This window comes from Zeugodacus cucurbitae, chromosome 6, assembly GCF_028554725.1.
Source record: "Zeugodacus cucurbitae isolate PBARC_wt_2022May chromosome 6, idZeuCucr1.2, whole genome shotgun sequence".
Lineage (NCBI taxonomy): Eukaryota > Metazoa > Arthropoda > Insecta > Diptera > Tephritidae > Zeugodacus > Zeugodacus cucurbitae.
The window spans coordinates 56,979,697-56,996,772 of NC_071671.1; the positions used below are offsets into that span (position 1 = coordinate 56,979,697).

Genomic DNA, 17,076 nt, shown 5'->3' on the forward strand with positions numbered 1-17,076 from the left:
CAGTTTAGAAAATTAATAAAATTATATTTTTGACAACTTACGATCCAGCTCATCGAAGAATTTCGCCTCCTTCGGCAGCTCCTTTTTAATACTGTTCTTTAATTCGGGCGTGATAATTTCATTGTAAACACTGTTATAATTTTTCTCAGCACAAGAAACGCGACATACAATATTTAAGAGTAGCACGATTGTAACGGTATTTAATAAATGTGTAAATTTATTCGTTGTGGCACTTCTGCCTTTGAAAACGCGCAACATGTTGCAAGAGACAATTAAACTTTTAATGTTGGAAAACGAGCACTGAAGTATTTCGGCAGACACAAAGTGTTTTTCAAACACAATTTTGTATTTCTTTTTAATATTTTTTTTTTAATATTTTTGAATGTTCACGATTTTATCACTTTCGGCATTTTTTCACTATATTGCAAGTAAAGAGATTATTTGAATTTTAGTTGTTCGATAAAAAAGTTAAAATTGCTATAAATTTAAGTTCATATTTTCGACAACTTGTATGCTTTCTTTTGATATCTTACTTTACTTTCGTATTTCTTGTAATTCACTTTCGTAATAATTGTTATGTTTTTTTTTTAATTTTTTGTCTTTTGTTTTGCTTTCCGTACTTTTCTTTTACTAATCTTACTGTTACTGTACTGAGTTATTGCTGTTTAATTTGCTTGCACCACTTGCATTTGTAATGGAATTTCACGTGATTTTGAGCGGCAATGAGCGCACGAAGTGGTAAATTGGCTTGAGGGTGATGAAAAAAAAAAACTAAAATTTTTTTATATACATAAATTTTCCACAGTATTTCTCAGCTTGACTAATTATTAAAATTTTTTGTTTGACTTGACACTTGACAGCAGCTGACTCATTGCACACCAATTAATAATACAAATTTATTTTATCTTTTAATATTTTTATTTCAACTAGTAAGTCACTGTTTAACTTTTAATAATACTGAAGTTCACTATTTCCACCACGTTTCGCTTAAATTTTCACCCACTAGCGTTTTTTGAGCCTTTTTCTTCGTAATACCGTTTGCGCATGCGCGTTCCACTTGATCGATTTTCAAATTTGATATGAATTTTTTGGCATACGTTTGCGCTGCGCGAATGTTGTCCCAGCACGAGCCGCGCGCGTCAAAGTCAAAACGGTTAATAACAGTGTCGCGCAAAGTTTCAAAATCGAAATACCACAACGAAATACACATATGACGCTGCCAGACGCAGACGCAGACTTACGCACTCATATGCAGCTGGAGCATGTGAGTAGTTCACATATTTGTAACTCATGACTGTTATTGTTACTGGCGTTGAGCTATGAGACGAATCGATTGGTGAGGTAGGAACATGAAAACAAAAAAAATAAAATGAAATAAAATATATACTCATACATACAAATATATAAATTAAAGTAAAATAGCAACAACATTTTCGAAATAAAAAAATAACTCAACTAAAATGAGAAATTGTGAGACACCGAATATTTCTTTAAAAAATATATACTCGCATGAAATAAATATCTCAACACACATATGCTTACACCCACACATACATATATATATAACAACAACAACAACAAATTTATATATAGTCAATTTTACTTTTGTTGTCCATCAACAACATAGCGCGCCGAGAGATGGCTCACTCACGCTTCACCGCTTACCGCCAGTTTCGCAGCACCGCCGGCCGAGTCACGCAACCGCCAACGAAATCGAAAGTGAAATGTAAACTTTGCGATTGCGTTAACGTTTATTTTTTTTTTTTCCTTTTCAACTTACTTTGTTGTTATTGTTTTTTAGTGAGCACCATAAAGTGAGCGCCAACGACGGAAACTCATCGATTTTGTGGTTAAAAATGCAAATGTGTAAATGTGTGTGACGCGCATTTCAGCATTCGGGAGTGTAAAACTGTAGACAACTCATGCGCGCGAACAAGTGTTACAAGGAAGTAGAGGCAAATCGCGTCGCAAATGTGTGTGCGCATGTGTAAAGCAGAAAACTTGCAAGTGTGTAGAGCTAATTGCTGAGACCCACTGTTGACAGTCAGCGCGTTTGTTGGCCGACAAGTGTCTCATTGTGTTTTTGCCCAATAACGGCCGCAGAGCGTGAACACAGCTTGGTGAGGTGTGGTGTAAATGGATTTCCGAAAAATAAATTAAAAATTTAATTTTTGACTATTCATGAGTGGACTAGCAGCTGAGCGTCAAATTGTCTCCAAAATGCTTCTTTCTTCTAGTTTTGTTAGATGTCTCATAAAAATATATTTCCTTCCTTGTAAAATGTCATGTTCACACCTGCTTATGAGCGCTGTATGAAAAATGTAATTATGACGTTCGCTCAAGCATATGACTGCTTTTTATTTCCTTTAAATATGTTTTGATTTGCGTTTTCTAAAATACAATAATTAAGTAATGCTTTTATATAACTTATTTATTCTCTTGAAACTTGTGAAATTCTTGAGTTTCAATAATAATAATAATCCGAACAATCAGAAACGAACTAGTGTTCTGTCAGAATACTAAAAGAAAAGCAAATGAAAAGAAAAACTTCAGTTTAGTTTACTACAGAGCCCATGGGTCTCAGCTGAAATTGGAATGTACAATCACTAGCACAGTCGCAAGATCATTCAGGCCCAAGGTAAATCGCAAGAGGTCTATGGAGTTCTTCTCCTTTCATCATTCCTTAATTGTAGGGGTTCTCACTGCCCATTCTCATATCGTGATCAATAATGTTAGATTATATAAAATCATCTCAAGTTTTCTCCGGAAAAGGCGGCGGCCTTTCTGAGAGCAAGTCTAAAATTTCTTGGATCTCACTTTGTTGAACAACCTCACGAAGTAAAAAAAGTTTACAGATTTGTGTTGCTTCGGGTCGCTTTATCGAGTCTTAGCATCGAATTAAGCGGGTGATTCTGTCTTGATGTAGTATAATAGCGTTTTTTTTTTCACAAAAAAATGTAACATTTATTCTGCCCTGTACTCGGATTTTCAAATTGTGGATGACAGTTGATCAGCATAATAGGAAGACATTTTTTTCTTTTATCATGTAAATATGGAACACAATCAAAGAAAAAATGCTGTTTTTGTTTAATATTGAAATACAAAGAGGCAGCATTTTCATCGAGAAACGCTTTTAGAGTTTTTAGGGGTCTAGTGCGGATACAGTGTCCAGAAGGAACTTACGGATCATCTTTGATGAACAATCAACTTGTATTGGTATTGTAAGTAATAAGAATTGGTTAATTTTGTACCAAGATTGAACGTATATAGTAGATGACTTTTTAATTTAACGAGATCACATTATGAGGTCATTTGTGAAAATGAGTTGTGAACTAACCTGTACATTAAAATTTTATAATATGACAACTAAACATGAATTTAATTCTAAAGTGAATATCTCGAATTCAATTAACGCATTGTGCTTCTTTTTTAGGTTTAAAAAATGGTATCCCATGCTCGAATTTTTTAAAAAGATTTTATTTATAGTTAAGATATTAGGTTGGCAAATATCTCCTTTCCGCTTGATGTTTGGGTGCCGCATGATTTGACGCAAAAAACTTTCTGGACCTAATCAACGCCTGCGATATGCTGCTGAAACGGAAAGAGCTCGACCCATTTTTGAAGGGACGAAAAATGGATCACATACGACAATATCAAGCGAAAAACGTCGTGGTCGAAAGCCGGTGAATCGTCCCAAACAGTGACAAGCAGGGATTAACGGCCAGAAAGGTTTTGTTGTGTGTTTGGTGGGATTGGAGGGGAATCATCCACTATGAGCTGCTCACATATGGCCAGACGCTTAATTCTACCATCTACTGCGAGTAACTGGATCGCTTGAAGCAGGCGATCGACTAGAAGCGTCCAGAATTGGCCAACAGGAAGGGTGTAGTTTTCCACCAGGACAACGCCAGACCACACACTTCGTTGATGACTCGTCAGAAGCTACGAGAGCTCGGATGGGTAGTTTTATCGCATCCACCATATAGCCCGGACATAGCGCCAAGTGATTACCACGTGTTCCTGTCCATGGCGAACGCCCTTGGTGGTGTAAAGTTGAACTCAAAAGAGGCTTGTGAAAAGGGGCTGACCGAATTCTTCGCAAATAAGGAGGGTGACTTCTGCAAGGGGGTATTTTGAAGTTGCCGTCACGATAGAAACAGATTATCGAACGAAACGGCGCATATTTGAACTAAATCCGATCACTGTAACACTTTTATAAAGCCTTGAATAAAGAGCAAAAATACGGAAGGGAGATATTTGCCAACCTAATATTTGATTAGATTTTCTATAATTTTCAAAATTTAGTATAGGTGATAACGCCAAATGTAATGACTAGATAGCCCGTTCTAGAGCCAGAAGGTTTCTGGTTGCCATCTTTTGAATAACTACAAACAATATATGTAAATTCTTCGACAATACATACACATTTTTTAGCATAATATAATATATATATTTAGCTGAATCTTAATTAGGTTTACTTCGGTTTCGGTAATCTGAAGATATAAGATGAGTAGGGGATTAGCCTCCTGCATTCGAGCCTAGTTCCGGAGCTGCCGGTTTCCCCACTAGGCGGGTAGTGGGCTCGAAGTTTCCTCCTTGCAGGTGCTAAGGTTATATCGCCTTTACTCGGGCATCAAAGCCTCGTTTGTTTCAATTCTATTTGTATTGTTTTGGTTTTCAAATGTTTACTATTAGCACCCACACTTTGACCTACATAAAAATAAAACAAACTAAAATTTTTCACAACAAAATATGAAGCCCACAACATTTATTACACTCGCAATTGGACGATTGAAAATGACATTGAAAAATAAATTTTAATAACCGCACTTAATGCAATGCGACTAACTGTCAAAGAACCGCAATTTGATTACGACAATTTACACAGTTTAACGCCAGCGTACATTAATCATCGCACCCACCCGTTTGAGCAGGTCACATAAAGTGTCAAGAGAGTTTACGATTTTAAGCCACTGAGTGTATGTGTGCACCGTTATACCAATTGTCAACAAAACGCACAAAATTTAGACATTTGAAGGCCACTGCTAGCCTCCTTTTTTGGGTTAACGCAATTGCTAATGCTACAATTTAAGAGGGGAAAACAAAAAAAACGAAGAAGAAAGAAACTCAAAGTGTTAACCACCAAATACAACAACGAAGGCGACGTGCGCCCAATGCACGCTTTAGTGTCGGCTAAAAGCATTTTGCGGCATTTAGCACATTGCTGACGATCGCGCGTACTGCCATTTTTTAGACTAAATGTTATGTCATTACTCAGTCGCAATAAATGTTTATGCTGACTGCTGGAAAATTGCCGAAAATTAGCCGCATGGCGAAATCGCCATAATTTTTCAATTAATATTTCGAAAATTTCATTTCGGTTGCGTTCGTGAACTCGTGTGTGTGCTGTTCGCGTAGGCGTCGGTAGGCCGTTTCCGCTTTGCCGCGCAATTGAGCGAGCGTCGCCATAAATCGTCGCATTAACCGCAGCTAAGTGCAGTTGACTTGCCATTTTATTGCACACACACTTCCACAGCGACGCGCATGCGCCGCTACATACTCGCGTGTGAGTACAAGTTTTGTAGCTGTGCTTCCCTCGCGCACTCACTGGAGGTAAATTATGCAATCTCATTTGTTATGCAGTGCACTTTACATTGTTGTTATTGTTGTTGTTTTTGGAGGTATTTGTTATTGTTTCAGCTTCGTACTAGTTTCGCTTAACCTTTTTGTCTGTTTATTTATTTCTTACTGTAATTTCTGTGTCAACGGCAATCTCGCACTCTTCACTGTCACTCTTCTCACTTTTTTTCGCTTTAATTTTTTTTTTAGTTCACGGCAAAGCGCCAAAAATTACAGCCCGATTTCCATACATACATACATATGTGTACATATGTCTCACTTAAGTTTAGTTTAGTTTAAGTGTGTAATTGTATAAATGCAATGAATGTTGTGTTAGTTAACATATTTCTGCGCAAGTACGCTTATTTTTCGCGCGTCGTGAATTATTGAGAAATTAGGTTAACAAGACGTTTTCTGCTGCTTCTTCTTCTTCTTTCCAATTTGAATCAAGGAAGCTATTGGCATATGCAGGCAATTTGCTTTTTTGCGTATTTTAATCAACAAAATTGCAGATTTATATACATTATGAAATCGGCTGGCAAATTGCAGATTAGCAAATCAGTAAAAGAGTTCGTCGCTTAAGTCTTTTGTTTCTACGGTGCAATCGGTAGTAAAAAATGACGATCAATTTTACTACGAGTATTAACATTATTTCTTTAGCTAAAGTCTTCAAATTATATAGTTTCGTTGGTATAATCTAGTGGCACTCTCAAGTCTAAGCTATATTTGGATGAAAGATTCTTTATGTTGGAATTTAAGAATTAATATAAAAAAGGAAAATAATGTTCAAAATTTTTTGTTTTTATTCCATAAAGTATTTGTAAAACTTTTGAAAAATATGTATTATTATTGAAATGTCCGACTTGATATATTGTAGTAATCCATTAAAATGGCTAACTTCTTATTGATATTTTCATTATTCGTTTGTTTTTTTTTTTTTTTGAAAAAAAGTTGAAGAAAAGGCAATAAAACACGCTTATTGGTGTTGGTTGACCTCTATAAAAATAAAAAAATTACCATTGACTTTCGTATAGAAGAGCGACCTATCATATAAGTAAATTTTAATCTCGTTTGCTTTAAAACTTTAAATATGAATTTCATAATGTACTGCATACATACTTAGGAATATAAGTGATGTCTTCGTTGTTCTTCAAAAAAATTCTTTAAGAGTTATAGTATAATCTTTAATATTATATTCTTATTCTTCTTACTATTTTAAAAGTTTTAAAATTCGATTAGATATTTTTATACTCTCGCAACCTGTTGCACAGAGTATTATAGTTTTGTTCACATAACGGTTGTTTGTGTCACCAAGAAATAAAAGAGTTAGATATGGGGTTATATATATATAAATGACCAGGTTGACGAGTGGATTTGAAATCCGGATGTCTGTCCGTCCGTCTGTCCGTCTGTCCGTGCAAGCGATAACTTGAGTCAAAATTAAGATATCTTAATGAAACTTGGAACACATATTCCTTGGCACCATGAGGAGGTTGCTAAAATCGATGGGCAAAATCGGTCCACTGCCACGCCCACAAAATGGCGAAAACCGAAAACCTATACAGTGTCATAACTAAGCCATAAATAAAGTTATTAAAATAAAATTTGGAACACAGGATCGCATTTGGAAGGGGCACATTTGGATGTAATTTGTTTGATGAAGTGGGAGTGGCCCCGCCCTCAAATAGGTTTTTTGTATTTATCTCGCAAATCAATAAAGCTATATGAACCAAACTTTCCTTTAGCCACTTCTTAGCACAGTCCAAAAATGAAAGAAATCGGATAATAACCACGCCCACCTCCCATACAAAGGTTAGGTTGAATTATTACTAAAAGTGGGTTAACTCGCTAAGGAAAAACGTTAGAAACACTAAATTTCACATAAGCAATGGCAGATAGAAGCTGCACTCATATTTTTTTACAAAATGGAAAAATGGGCGTGGCATCGCCCACTTATGGGTCAAAAACCATATCTCAGGAACTACTCGACCGATTTCAATGAAACTTGGTTTGTAATAGTTTCCTTACATCCCAATGATATGTTGTGAAAATAGGCCAAATCAGTTCACAACCACGCCTACTTCCTATATACCAGAACTTTGAAGACGATCTGAATCGTTTACTTTACAATATATAAAGTAAGTACTAGTGAAGATATCGGTGCAGAACTTTGCGCAAATACTACGTTTATTGTGTGGCAGCCCAATTCTAAAAATCGCCAAAATCGGACCATAGGTTTTCAAGGCCCCATATATCGAACATGAGGACCTCGGTGCTTCTAACCTAATATTAGGGTTTCCAACTTTCAATGGACTTTATACAATATATATGACGAATATGTGGGTCAAATTGTGTATTATATTATGTAAATAAAGTTAAATAAATAAATTGCGAGAGTATAAAATGTTCGGTTACACCCGAACTTAGCCCTTCCTTACTTGTTTAATATAAAAAATTCATTGAAATATTTTAGAAAACTAACCTAAAACCTAACCCTATTACTCCCCATAATAAATTTACATTTGGTCAAAAAATTTGTCTTATATCGATTTTATCCGTACATAGGTATGTTCCTTGCATCTTAAATACATGAATTACGCCTTTTAATAATTATCCGTATTTTTTATTTGTTGGTAACATATTATATTTTCTGTCCATCAATTTTTATCCAACAAACATTCTCAGAAGCCGAGAATATGGTAGATGCGATGAATTCGAAGCCCAATTCATGCAATTTAGCCATATCTTTTATTAATTTAAGAAACTTTCTTAATTTTTAGGTCCAGCCTAATCTTCTACTAATACAACTATATATGCATATCCAACATATCCCTTTCATATCTTTAGAACTTCAGTTATCTCGATCAACTTCATTTTGCGGTAAAAAATAAGAAATGAATTTTTCTGATAGTACCGTCCGTAACACCATTTTCTGAATGTCAACTGCATTCAACGTCTTCGGAATATATATGTATTGATGGTTAAATTAAAAAAATTGTCCAAAACGTGTGTAAATTTTTGTGGCATTCCTTTATATACTCGATAAGAAACTTTCAGCCTTTTCATTTATATTTTATTAAGGGGTTATGCCACCCTGAAATTTAAATTCTTAATTTCAAAGTCTATATTCTAACGAGTATTTTATGTCTCCGAAAAATGAAAATGTCTCAATAATGCCGAAAGTTAGGATCATGCACGAGACCGTGTACATGATAACTCAAAAACTATTCAACCGATTGACTTGGAAATTAAAATACATCTTCCTAAATAGATTTTCCACAGAGTGACGTGGGTTTTTTTCGATAGAAAAATTTGAAAATATTTAATCTAATTATTTATACGGTATTTTCTAGCTCAAAATATAATATATAATAAATTTTTGAAGTGCTGCCAATTGCGTTAAAATTTTGATTTTTAAAAAACGGCCACATCACTCTGTTCAAAAATATTACTTCACTGCCTTCCCTAAATAAAAGCCTTGGCGGAACGTTTTTTACATCTCAGCGTTAACGTCGATGCGCCATCCCTAAATAAAAGCGGCGACTTTACGTCGAATATCAAAATGTTTACTTGAATTGTTGTTGTGAAATTTTATTGTACAGAGAAACTTCCTTCAACCGCTCAGCGGTGCCGTTGCGTTGTTTCGGCATGCGCCATACAAATTGTATGAGCATGAGAATTTTTTGACAGTAATCTGCCGCTGACGCTTTTGTTTAGGGAAGACAGCAACTTATTTCAGACAAAAATTGAAATGCATGTTTAACTAAAAACTATTTTTTAAATACCACGTCTTGTGCTACCTCAAATAATTTAAAAAAAAAAATCCTAAAAACCATCCGATTTTCATGCGTTCAGGTTGGCGTAATCCCTTAAAGGAGCTTTAAGGTAGGACCATAAATATATATATTATGTGTGCTTGTATATAGATTAAATTCAAATATATATATGTAGTTGATTTTGATACCCCATTTGTTCATTTCTTCTGGTGATGGAAGCCTATTTGCTGAAAGATGGTAATGTTTTGTTCTCAGATTTTTCTGAAGATGATCTTCATTTAAAAAAAGAAAAAGGTAAAACACATAGCAATCTAGATCATTTCACTACTCGATGATCGGCTTTCAATGATTTCAAATTTCGTAAGCACCTCGCAAGTATCTAGGATAAAATGACTCGAATACTATTGACATAGGTTGTCAATAATTTAAAGGTTAGGTCTGGTGTGTCTGGTATGAGGAAACAAAAAAAAAAATGCATATACATTATTAAATCAACTATTCTTTCAAAAGAAAATATTGTCGATGGTTTATGGAACTTTGGTTTTGATTAAAAAAAAATTAAAACTAATTTGAACTATGAGTAGTTAAGTAATTAAACAAAGTATTTTTTTTATTTGGAAACAAAAAAATAAACCAAAAAATATATGTGCCATGACTTATCTTAAAATTGTAAATGATGTACTACCTACATATATGCAAGTAATTGTATTTAAAAAGCCCAAAGATTTCATAACAAACTCAACCGGCAACTTGCAACAAATATGTGGAAGAAGGGAAATGGAAAAAACCCCCGACATATTATATTTTAATGTTTTCGCTCGCGTTGCAGCTTTTATGAGTGTTGTTGTGCCATTTTTTGTTTACCAATATATAGTTTACAAGCGGATACTGTAAAATGCTGTAAATATTTATATAAACACAAGGTATGTCAATATCTGTGTACATGCCCAGGTCGAAACCTACAAATCTACATTTCCGAACAACTTTAAGCACTTTAATGATGTTGCTTTTGTTTTTTGATTGCAATAAGCGCATTTCGATTCGAAGATGTGCAACAGTCATTTAGGCTTGTACATATGTACCTATTGTTATTATCATTTAGTATTTAGGTTGCAATGGCATTTTCGGATTTTGATTTATTTTTTTTTTTATTCTGCTGCATCTTCTTTTTCTTCGCACTTAAAGACTGAACTGGCAGTGCAAGTACTTATTTTTGTATGCCTAAAATTTCATTTATGCATATCATGTAATGACCCTAAAAAATATTTTTTTTTTTTGTTTATTGCCCTACTTGCTATACTTACTATACTTAAATTGCATTTATTTCATAACAATTTTGACATTGCATTTTTTTCTTGTAATGTCTGTGTACTATTAAGTCTTACTGTAGATTACATACAACTTATCTTTCCTCTATCTAAAATACCCAATGATAGCAGAACTCGAGCATATTTAAATTCTCTTGTTGATTCTACTCATGATCGAAGCCATGATTTCGCTCTAGATCTCTGTCCTACTTTGATGTAATCAGATGATTTCAGTCTATCTTACAAAGTTCTGGATTCATAGTTACCACATTAGCACCTCCTTTCCAAAAATTAGTAGTATCCGATGATAGATGATCATGATCTTTTAGGAAATCAACAGTGATTCATAAGTTTAAGTCAAAAGCAAATATATTTTGTTAAATAATTATTTTTAGTTTTTTCCCCAACAACATAAATTATTTGAGTATTTTGATTTTTTATGTTAAAAATATTAAAAATATTTTTTATTTGTTTTTCATTTAAAATATAATTTGTTGGTGAGAATAAATATAATAAAATGAAATGGAAATATCTTAAAAATTATTCTAAAATATTCTTAAAAAATACAATTTAATAAACTAGTCTAAATTATATGCAATTGGTGACTAAAATATTGAAAATTAAAATTATTAATTTTAATCAATTAATATTCCACATAAATTCGCTAAATGCCTTGCAATAAAATTCAACTAATTCTCTATATAAAATACAAATATTTAATATTAATTATATATTTAACGATTATATTGTCTTCATGCATTTGCCTCGCTCAGGCATGTCGCACTATCATTTCCTGTATCCATTTAGCAGTCATTTGTATATTGTGATAAATGCCCGGCTGATGATCGACGCCACAGCCAAAGCCGGCGCTAGTGATGCCAACCAATATGAAACGACCGCGTTCTTTAATAATCAGCGGCCCACCAGAGTCACCTGCGAAGTAAGTCAAGCACAAAAAAAAACAGTGTTGGTAAACGTTTATAGAGATAACGCCTAAAAGTATGCAAAGAAATGGAATTCTCTGTCTTAAAATTAAATGTTACCGTTAACAGAGAGGCTGAAAACATAACAGTGGCTTGAAAGCTAGCTTGAGAAACACTTCATTACAGCAAACTTGATTCTAAGGCAAACATATAGTAAATATTAATAATTTGAGGAGTGGCGAATAGAACAGGCGGCTGGTATAAATCTCATATACTGGCATAATGAATATAGGAGGATTTTTTGAAGTATTTTGTAGCTGCCAATGGATTATTAGGTCTCTAGATTTGCTTTGTAGATAATTTCGTATACCTAGGAACCAACATTAACACCGATAATAATGTCAGCCTTGAAATCCAACGCAGAATCACTCTTGCCAACAGGTGCTACTATGGACTGAGTAGGCAATTGAAAAGTAAAGTCCTCTCTCGACGAACAAAAACTAAACTCTACAAGTCCCTCATCATTCCCGTCCTACTTTATGGTGCAGAAGCGTGGACGGTGTCAACATCCGATGAGACGGCACTAGGAGTTTTCGAGAGAAAGGTTTTGCGGAAGATTTACGGTCCCTTAAACATTGGCAACGGCGAATACCGCAGAAGATGGAATGATGAGCTGTATGTGTTGTTCGACGACATAGACATAGTCCAGCGAATAAAAAGACAGCGGCTACGCTGGCTGGGTCATGTTGTTCGAATGGATGAAAGTGCCCCAGCTCTGAAAGTTTTCGATGCAGTACCCGCTGGTGGAAGCCGAGGAAGAGGGAGACCTCCACTCCGATGGAAGGACCAGGTGGAGAAGGACCTGTCTTCACTTGGTATTACCAATTGGCGCCAAACCGCCAAAAGGAGAGATGCGTGGCGCACTGTTGTGGACTCGGCTATAACCGCGTAAGCGGTTTCTACGCCAGTTAAGAAGAAGAAGAAGATTTGCTTCTTAAATAGGTCGCGGATTAATATAAAAAGCAACTACTTATCCTTGCCCGATGTAGTAAGTCCTCTTTTATTTTTATACATATCTAGACCAAACCTATTGGAATTTTTTAAATCGAGTAAGATACTTCAAGAGATGTTCAGTCTTGACCCACTTTATCCGCACTGCTCTTATATTTTATGTCCTCCTTCTATGGTCCAAAAAATCCTAACTGACTCAACGGGTTCCAAGAGTTCTGAGTTTTAAAAGCGACTATCGAACATTTCTAGATCTTGTAGCGAAAAGTCTGGCAACTCCTATATTTTCTGAGCTCTTTTCTCATTCAAATAATTGAACTCACCCAAACATGCATCCTGATGTCCATCCGAGTGCCCCGCACAGAACATTTCGCTATAAAGTTCCACATTGATACGCTTGCTCTCATGCCAGCGTATGCAGTCGAAGGAAGCTGTGTTGGAAAATAAGTAAATTTTGAATTTTCCTATGGAAAAGATGAATATTAGTTGCTTACTAATGATTGGTACAGTTGCTACTTGCAACATATTAGTACCGGTGTGACCCATACTCGCCTCGGTCTTGCCCCAACCAGCGATCAAGCCTTTACGGCCGATTAAAGTGATGGGAAATTGCGGCAGGCAAATTGGTAGAATGTGATCGCTAAAATAGAGAAACAAAATATATACATTATTAATACACTCTTTCGAAGGTATCACCTACCTAAACCCCGTCGGTTTGGCCAGCTTGAGTAGTGCCACATCGAAGCGATCTGGTTGTGTCATGCGAAACTGAAAACGCGGATGCACAATCTTCTGTATAACATTATGCTTCTCCACTGGCAAAGGTTCATGTATATGTCCCAAATTCTGTGTATCCAGCTCACCCAGAAATACTGAGATATCCTGCAGTCTCGCCTGTTGTATGCAATGTGCCGCCGTCGCGACGATATTGTGCGAAACTAAGACACCGCCACATTGGAACTCCGCTATGCGTATATGCGCCTGCCACGGATATTCGGCGAAATTCGCAGACCTGCCACCGATAATGCGCTTCTGTAGCGTACGTTGAGCGGCGCGTGGTAAACCGCATTCGGGCTGAAGGTGCAGATACGATTTAAAATGAGATCAAATAAAAAATGAAAGACCTCACTAACCTTGCTGAAGACATCGTTTTCATTGCGGCGCTTTAGCATTACGCGCTTGGGCAGCACACCACCGCCATCTCCGTTGCCAACAGCACCCACACCACTGGTACCGCTAGCTGCCAGTCGCTTGTAATCGTTCAGCGTATTGCCGACGAGATTAACAACTGGCGTTTGCTCATTATTTCCCTGATAAGGTCCATACTGCGCCGCTGTTACTGCGTTGGCCACATTGTTCGCTGTGTTGGTGTTGCCATTGCCACCGATGCAACAGGAAAATAGCCATTTATTGGCGCCACATCCCTTTGCATGACGTCCACCTTGCAGCCAACAAGAGAAGGACAATTTACATGGCCACACGCTGTTCTGATGTACACACTCGCTGGGAACGCCTAAGATGGTGTTGAGAATGCCTGAAAAATAGAGAGAAAAGAATTATGGTCGAATTTATATATTTATTGATCAGAACCAAGGTAGATAAAAATAATAAAAGACATGAAATGTAATCTCAACAATAACCATATGTGCTTGTTCTACACAGTAGAATTAAGTATTAATAGAGAATAATTTATGTAAAGACCCTCTTCAATTGCTTTCTATATCATTCGCATTCTCTGCAAAATAATGACTTATATCAAATCAATAAGAGGCCGTGTGACTTCGATTGATTTCATACAAAAATATTGAATCGTACAGACAACTGGTATAAATAAATAACTGGTATAATGAAGTGGAGATAGCTAAAAAAGTGGTTATACCAATTGTGATCAGTGGTTTTTGTGGTGCTAAGTCAAGCCGAATGGTCAACCAGTCTTGCCATAATAAAGGGTTAAAGTACATGTTTGGATCTACAATTCCATTCTACTAAATATTTTCAATTTTCCGCAGACTTGAGTAGAGCTTGTATGATTTCGATTTACCACATACACAAATATCGATTCGAACAGGCAACTGGTATAAATTTCATAAATTGGTATAATACATTAGATATTTTATGAAAAATGAGTAAATCATTTATAGTAAATGACTCTTCTAGTCGAAAGTATGGCATGGTGGAATTCCAATGTTGACATAAGAATGAGTTCGAAGATTAAAATGTAAGGATACTATATATCTTCAATTACTCTCTATACCCTTCCAATTCACCGCAAATAGTGACTCATATTATGCTATTGAGTGCTTTGGTGGCTCCGATTCATCAAATACATAAATATTGGATCGAACAAGCAACTGGTAGAAATGGTATAAACTGGTATAAAAAATTAGAGATAGTATAATATGTGATTATGCCATTAATAGTAAAGTTTATACTATCAAATATAGTTTATACCAGTTATCATGAAATTTTTTTTTGGTCGAAAGACCATGTTTTACTACTAGTCTTGGCATAAGAATGATTTCTAATCTATCTTTCACTAAAATCTGGTATAAATATAAATAAATTCACTTACCCGCATCAACTAGTCGGATAACATCGCCGAGATTCCAACATTGGCCGATGATGAGCAGCGACCATATATTCCATAGGTGCATGGCGTTTTAACGATTTCGCTTGCATGTGTGCGTATTTCTGAAAGCAAAACTTCTGCTTGTGTGTGTGTATGCGTTGTAAACACACTAAACATACGCGCACTCACTCACATAAATGCTTGCCCCGCAATCACCGACGATGACATGTTCATGCAAATTGATGGCGCTACCAAAAGCAATTAAAATGCAATGATCTGCAAAAAACAATAAAAATAATAGAAAAACCTGTAGAATTAGAGAGAGATTGATGGTGGAGGAAATTAAAAGTAGAGAAGCCATAGGAAGTGCACACAGGTGATTTTGTTAAAACAACAACAACAACAAACAAAAAGTGTCACACTCTTTCAATTAAAGCTTTGCACATTGCTTGTGCCAATGAAAGCATGACCAGTTGTTGTTGTTGTTGTTGTTTTTTTTACTATTTTTCGCTATTTTGTTTTTGCTATGCTCGTCTACCCACATTTATATACACATTCATTGTGTTGCTTTGCGCTTCACTTGTATAAACAGAAATGAAGATGTGTTTGCACATTCATTCATTGCTTTGTTGTTGTTATTTCGTTTTGTTTTGTTTGGCGTAAAAATGTGTCGCCGTTGTCTGTCATCAACTGCTCGTTGACTTGACAACTGTAAGCTCTTATTATTGTCGTTGCTGTTGTTGTTGTTGTTGTTGTTGTTTTCATTGTCGCACTGTTAGCCGCTTTTATAGCAAGAAAACACCTTCTTTGCTCTAGGTTTTTGCCTCTTCTTACTGCTTTTTTATATTTTTACATTTTTACTGTTTTCAGTTTTAGTGTTATTCGCAGTTAACTGATTTATGTCAACAATGTTGTTGGCATGCTTCTTTTCTAGTATATGAAGTATATACATACATATGTATGTACATATATATACATATATTTGAGCTTTATTATATACTTATATTTATACTTTTATGAAGTAAAAGTAACAATTATGGAAGACTCATTTTTTAGTATACAATTAACGGGTTTAAAATCATAGTTCTGAAATGTTAGTTGGTCATTAGATGTTTCTTTATAAATGTTATAAAAAGCTATTTATGTACATTTTTGGGGGTATGATTCTAGAAAATAGAATTAAGATATCTTGAAAAGCTAAGTGAAGTCAAATAATTAGATACAGACTACTTACATAGCATTGAAAATATTCAAACAGATGACTTGTAGATCAGTAGTTTTATTTTTGTAATAGTTTTCCATCTGACCCGAAATATAAAATAAGACCCCTTATTGGTACTGTACTATATTATAAGGCTAACATTATGTAGAACTCTTCGTCAAAGAGGCGACTAGACGAAATTAAATATTTTTGGTTTTCATATGGGCTATGTTTTTAAACTTCACTTCTGCTACTCGAAGCATTTAACCTTACATCACTGAAACATTGAATTTTGATTAAAGACTTTCTACGTTGCGATAGAACTGATGTCTCTAATTTAACTTTTTGATATAACATATAATATTCATTACTTCTTCGATGCTGTCTCATAAAAAGGTTGTTATATAGTAGTTGGAGAGAAGTTTTTTAAGGTTACAGGACCCTCTCTGAATATAATATGTTACTAAAGTGTAAGAGATTTCAGTAAAGTAGTTCCAGAAACACTTTAAGGACATTTTCCATGATTCCGTAGCAACAATATTTTAACGATCACTTTACTATAGAGAAAAGTTTTATTCATAATCACATAGGAGTGAAAAATATCTAGACAGAGATTGACCAAGCTGGAAAAATATTTTCAAAATAAGCAATTACATTTACAGCCCTATTCTGT

The 17,076-nt window shown here is 35.1% G+C and overlaps 1 protein-coding gene across 1 annotated transcript in view; it reads right to left on the bottom strand.

The window, feature by feature from the left end:
- Window positions 1–11,307: 11,307 nt before the first annotated feature.
- Window positions 11,308–17,076, bottom strand: part of LOC105214973 (serine proteinase stubble) — a 58,506-nt gene continuing 52,737 nt past the window's right edge. The window contains exons 2-7 of the mRNA XM_054233273.1: window positions 15,206–15,478; window positions 13,767–14,167; window positions 13,334–13,707; window positions 13,128–13,273; window positions 12,957–13,064; window positions 11,308–11,635 (exon numbers count right to left, since the gene is read on the bottom strand). Of these exons, the coding sequence (XP_054089248.1) occupies window positions 11,472–11,635; window positions 12,957–13,064; window positions 13,128–13,273; window positions 13,334–13,707; window positions 13,767–14,167; window positions 15,206–15,287 (1,275 nt within the window). The 5' untranslated portion in view covers window positions 15,288–15,478 and the 3' untranslated portion in view covers window positions 11,308–11,471. The remainder of the gene's footprint in view (window positions 11,636–12,956; window positions 13,065–13,127; window positions 13,274–13,333; window positions 13,708–13,766; window positions 14,168–15,205; window positions 15,479–17,076) is intronic.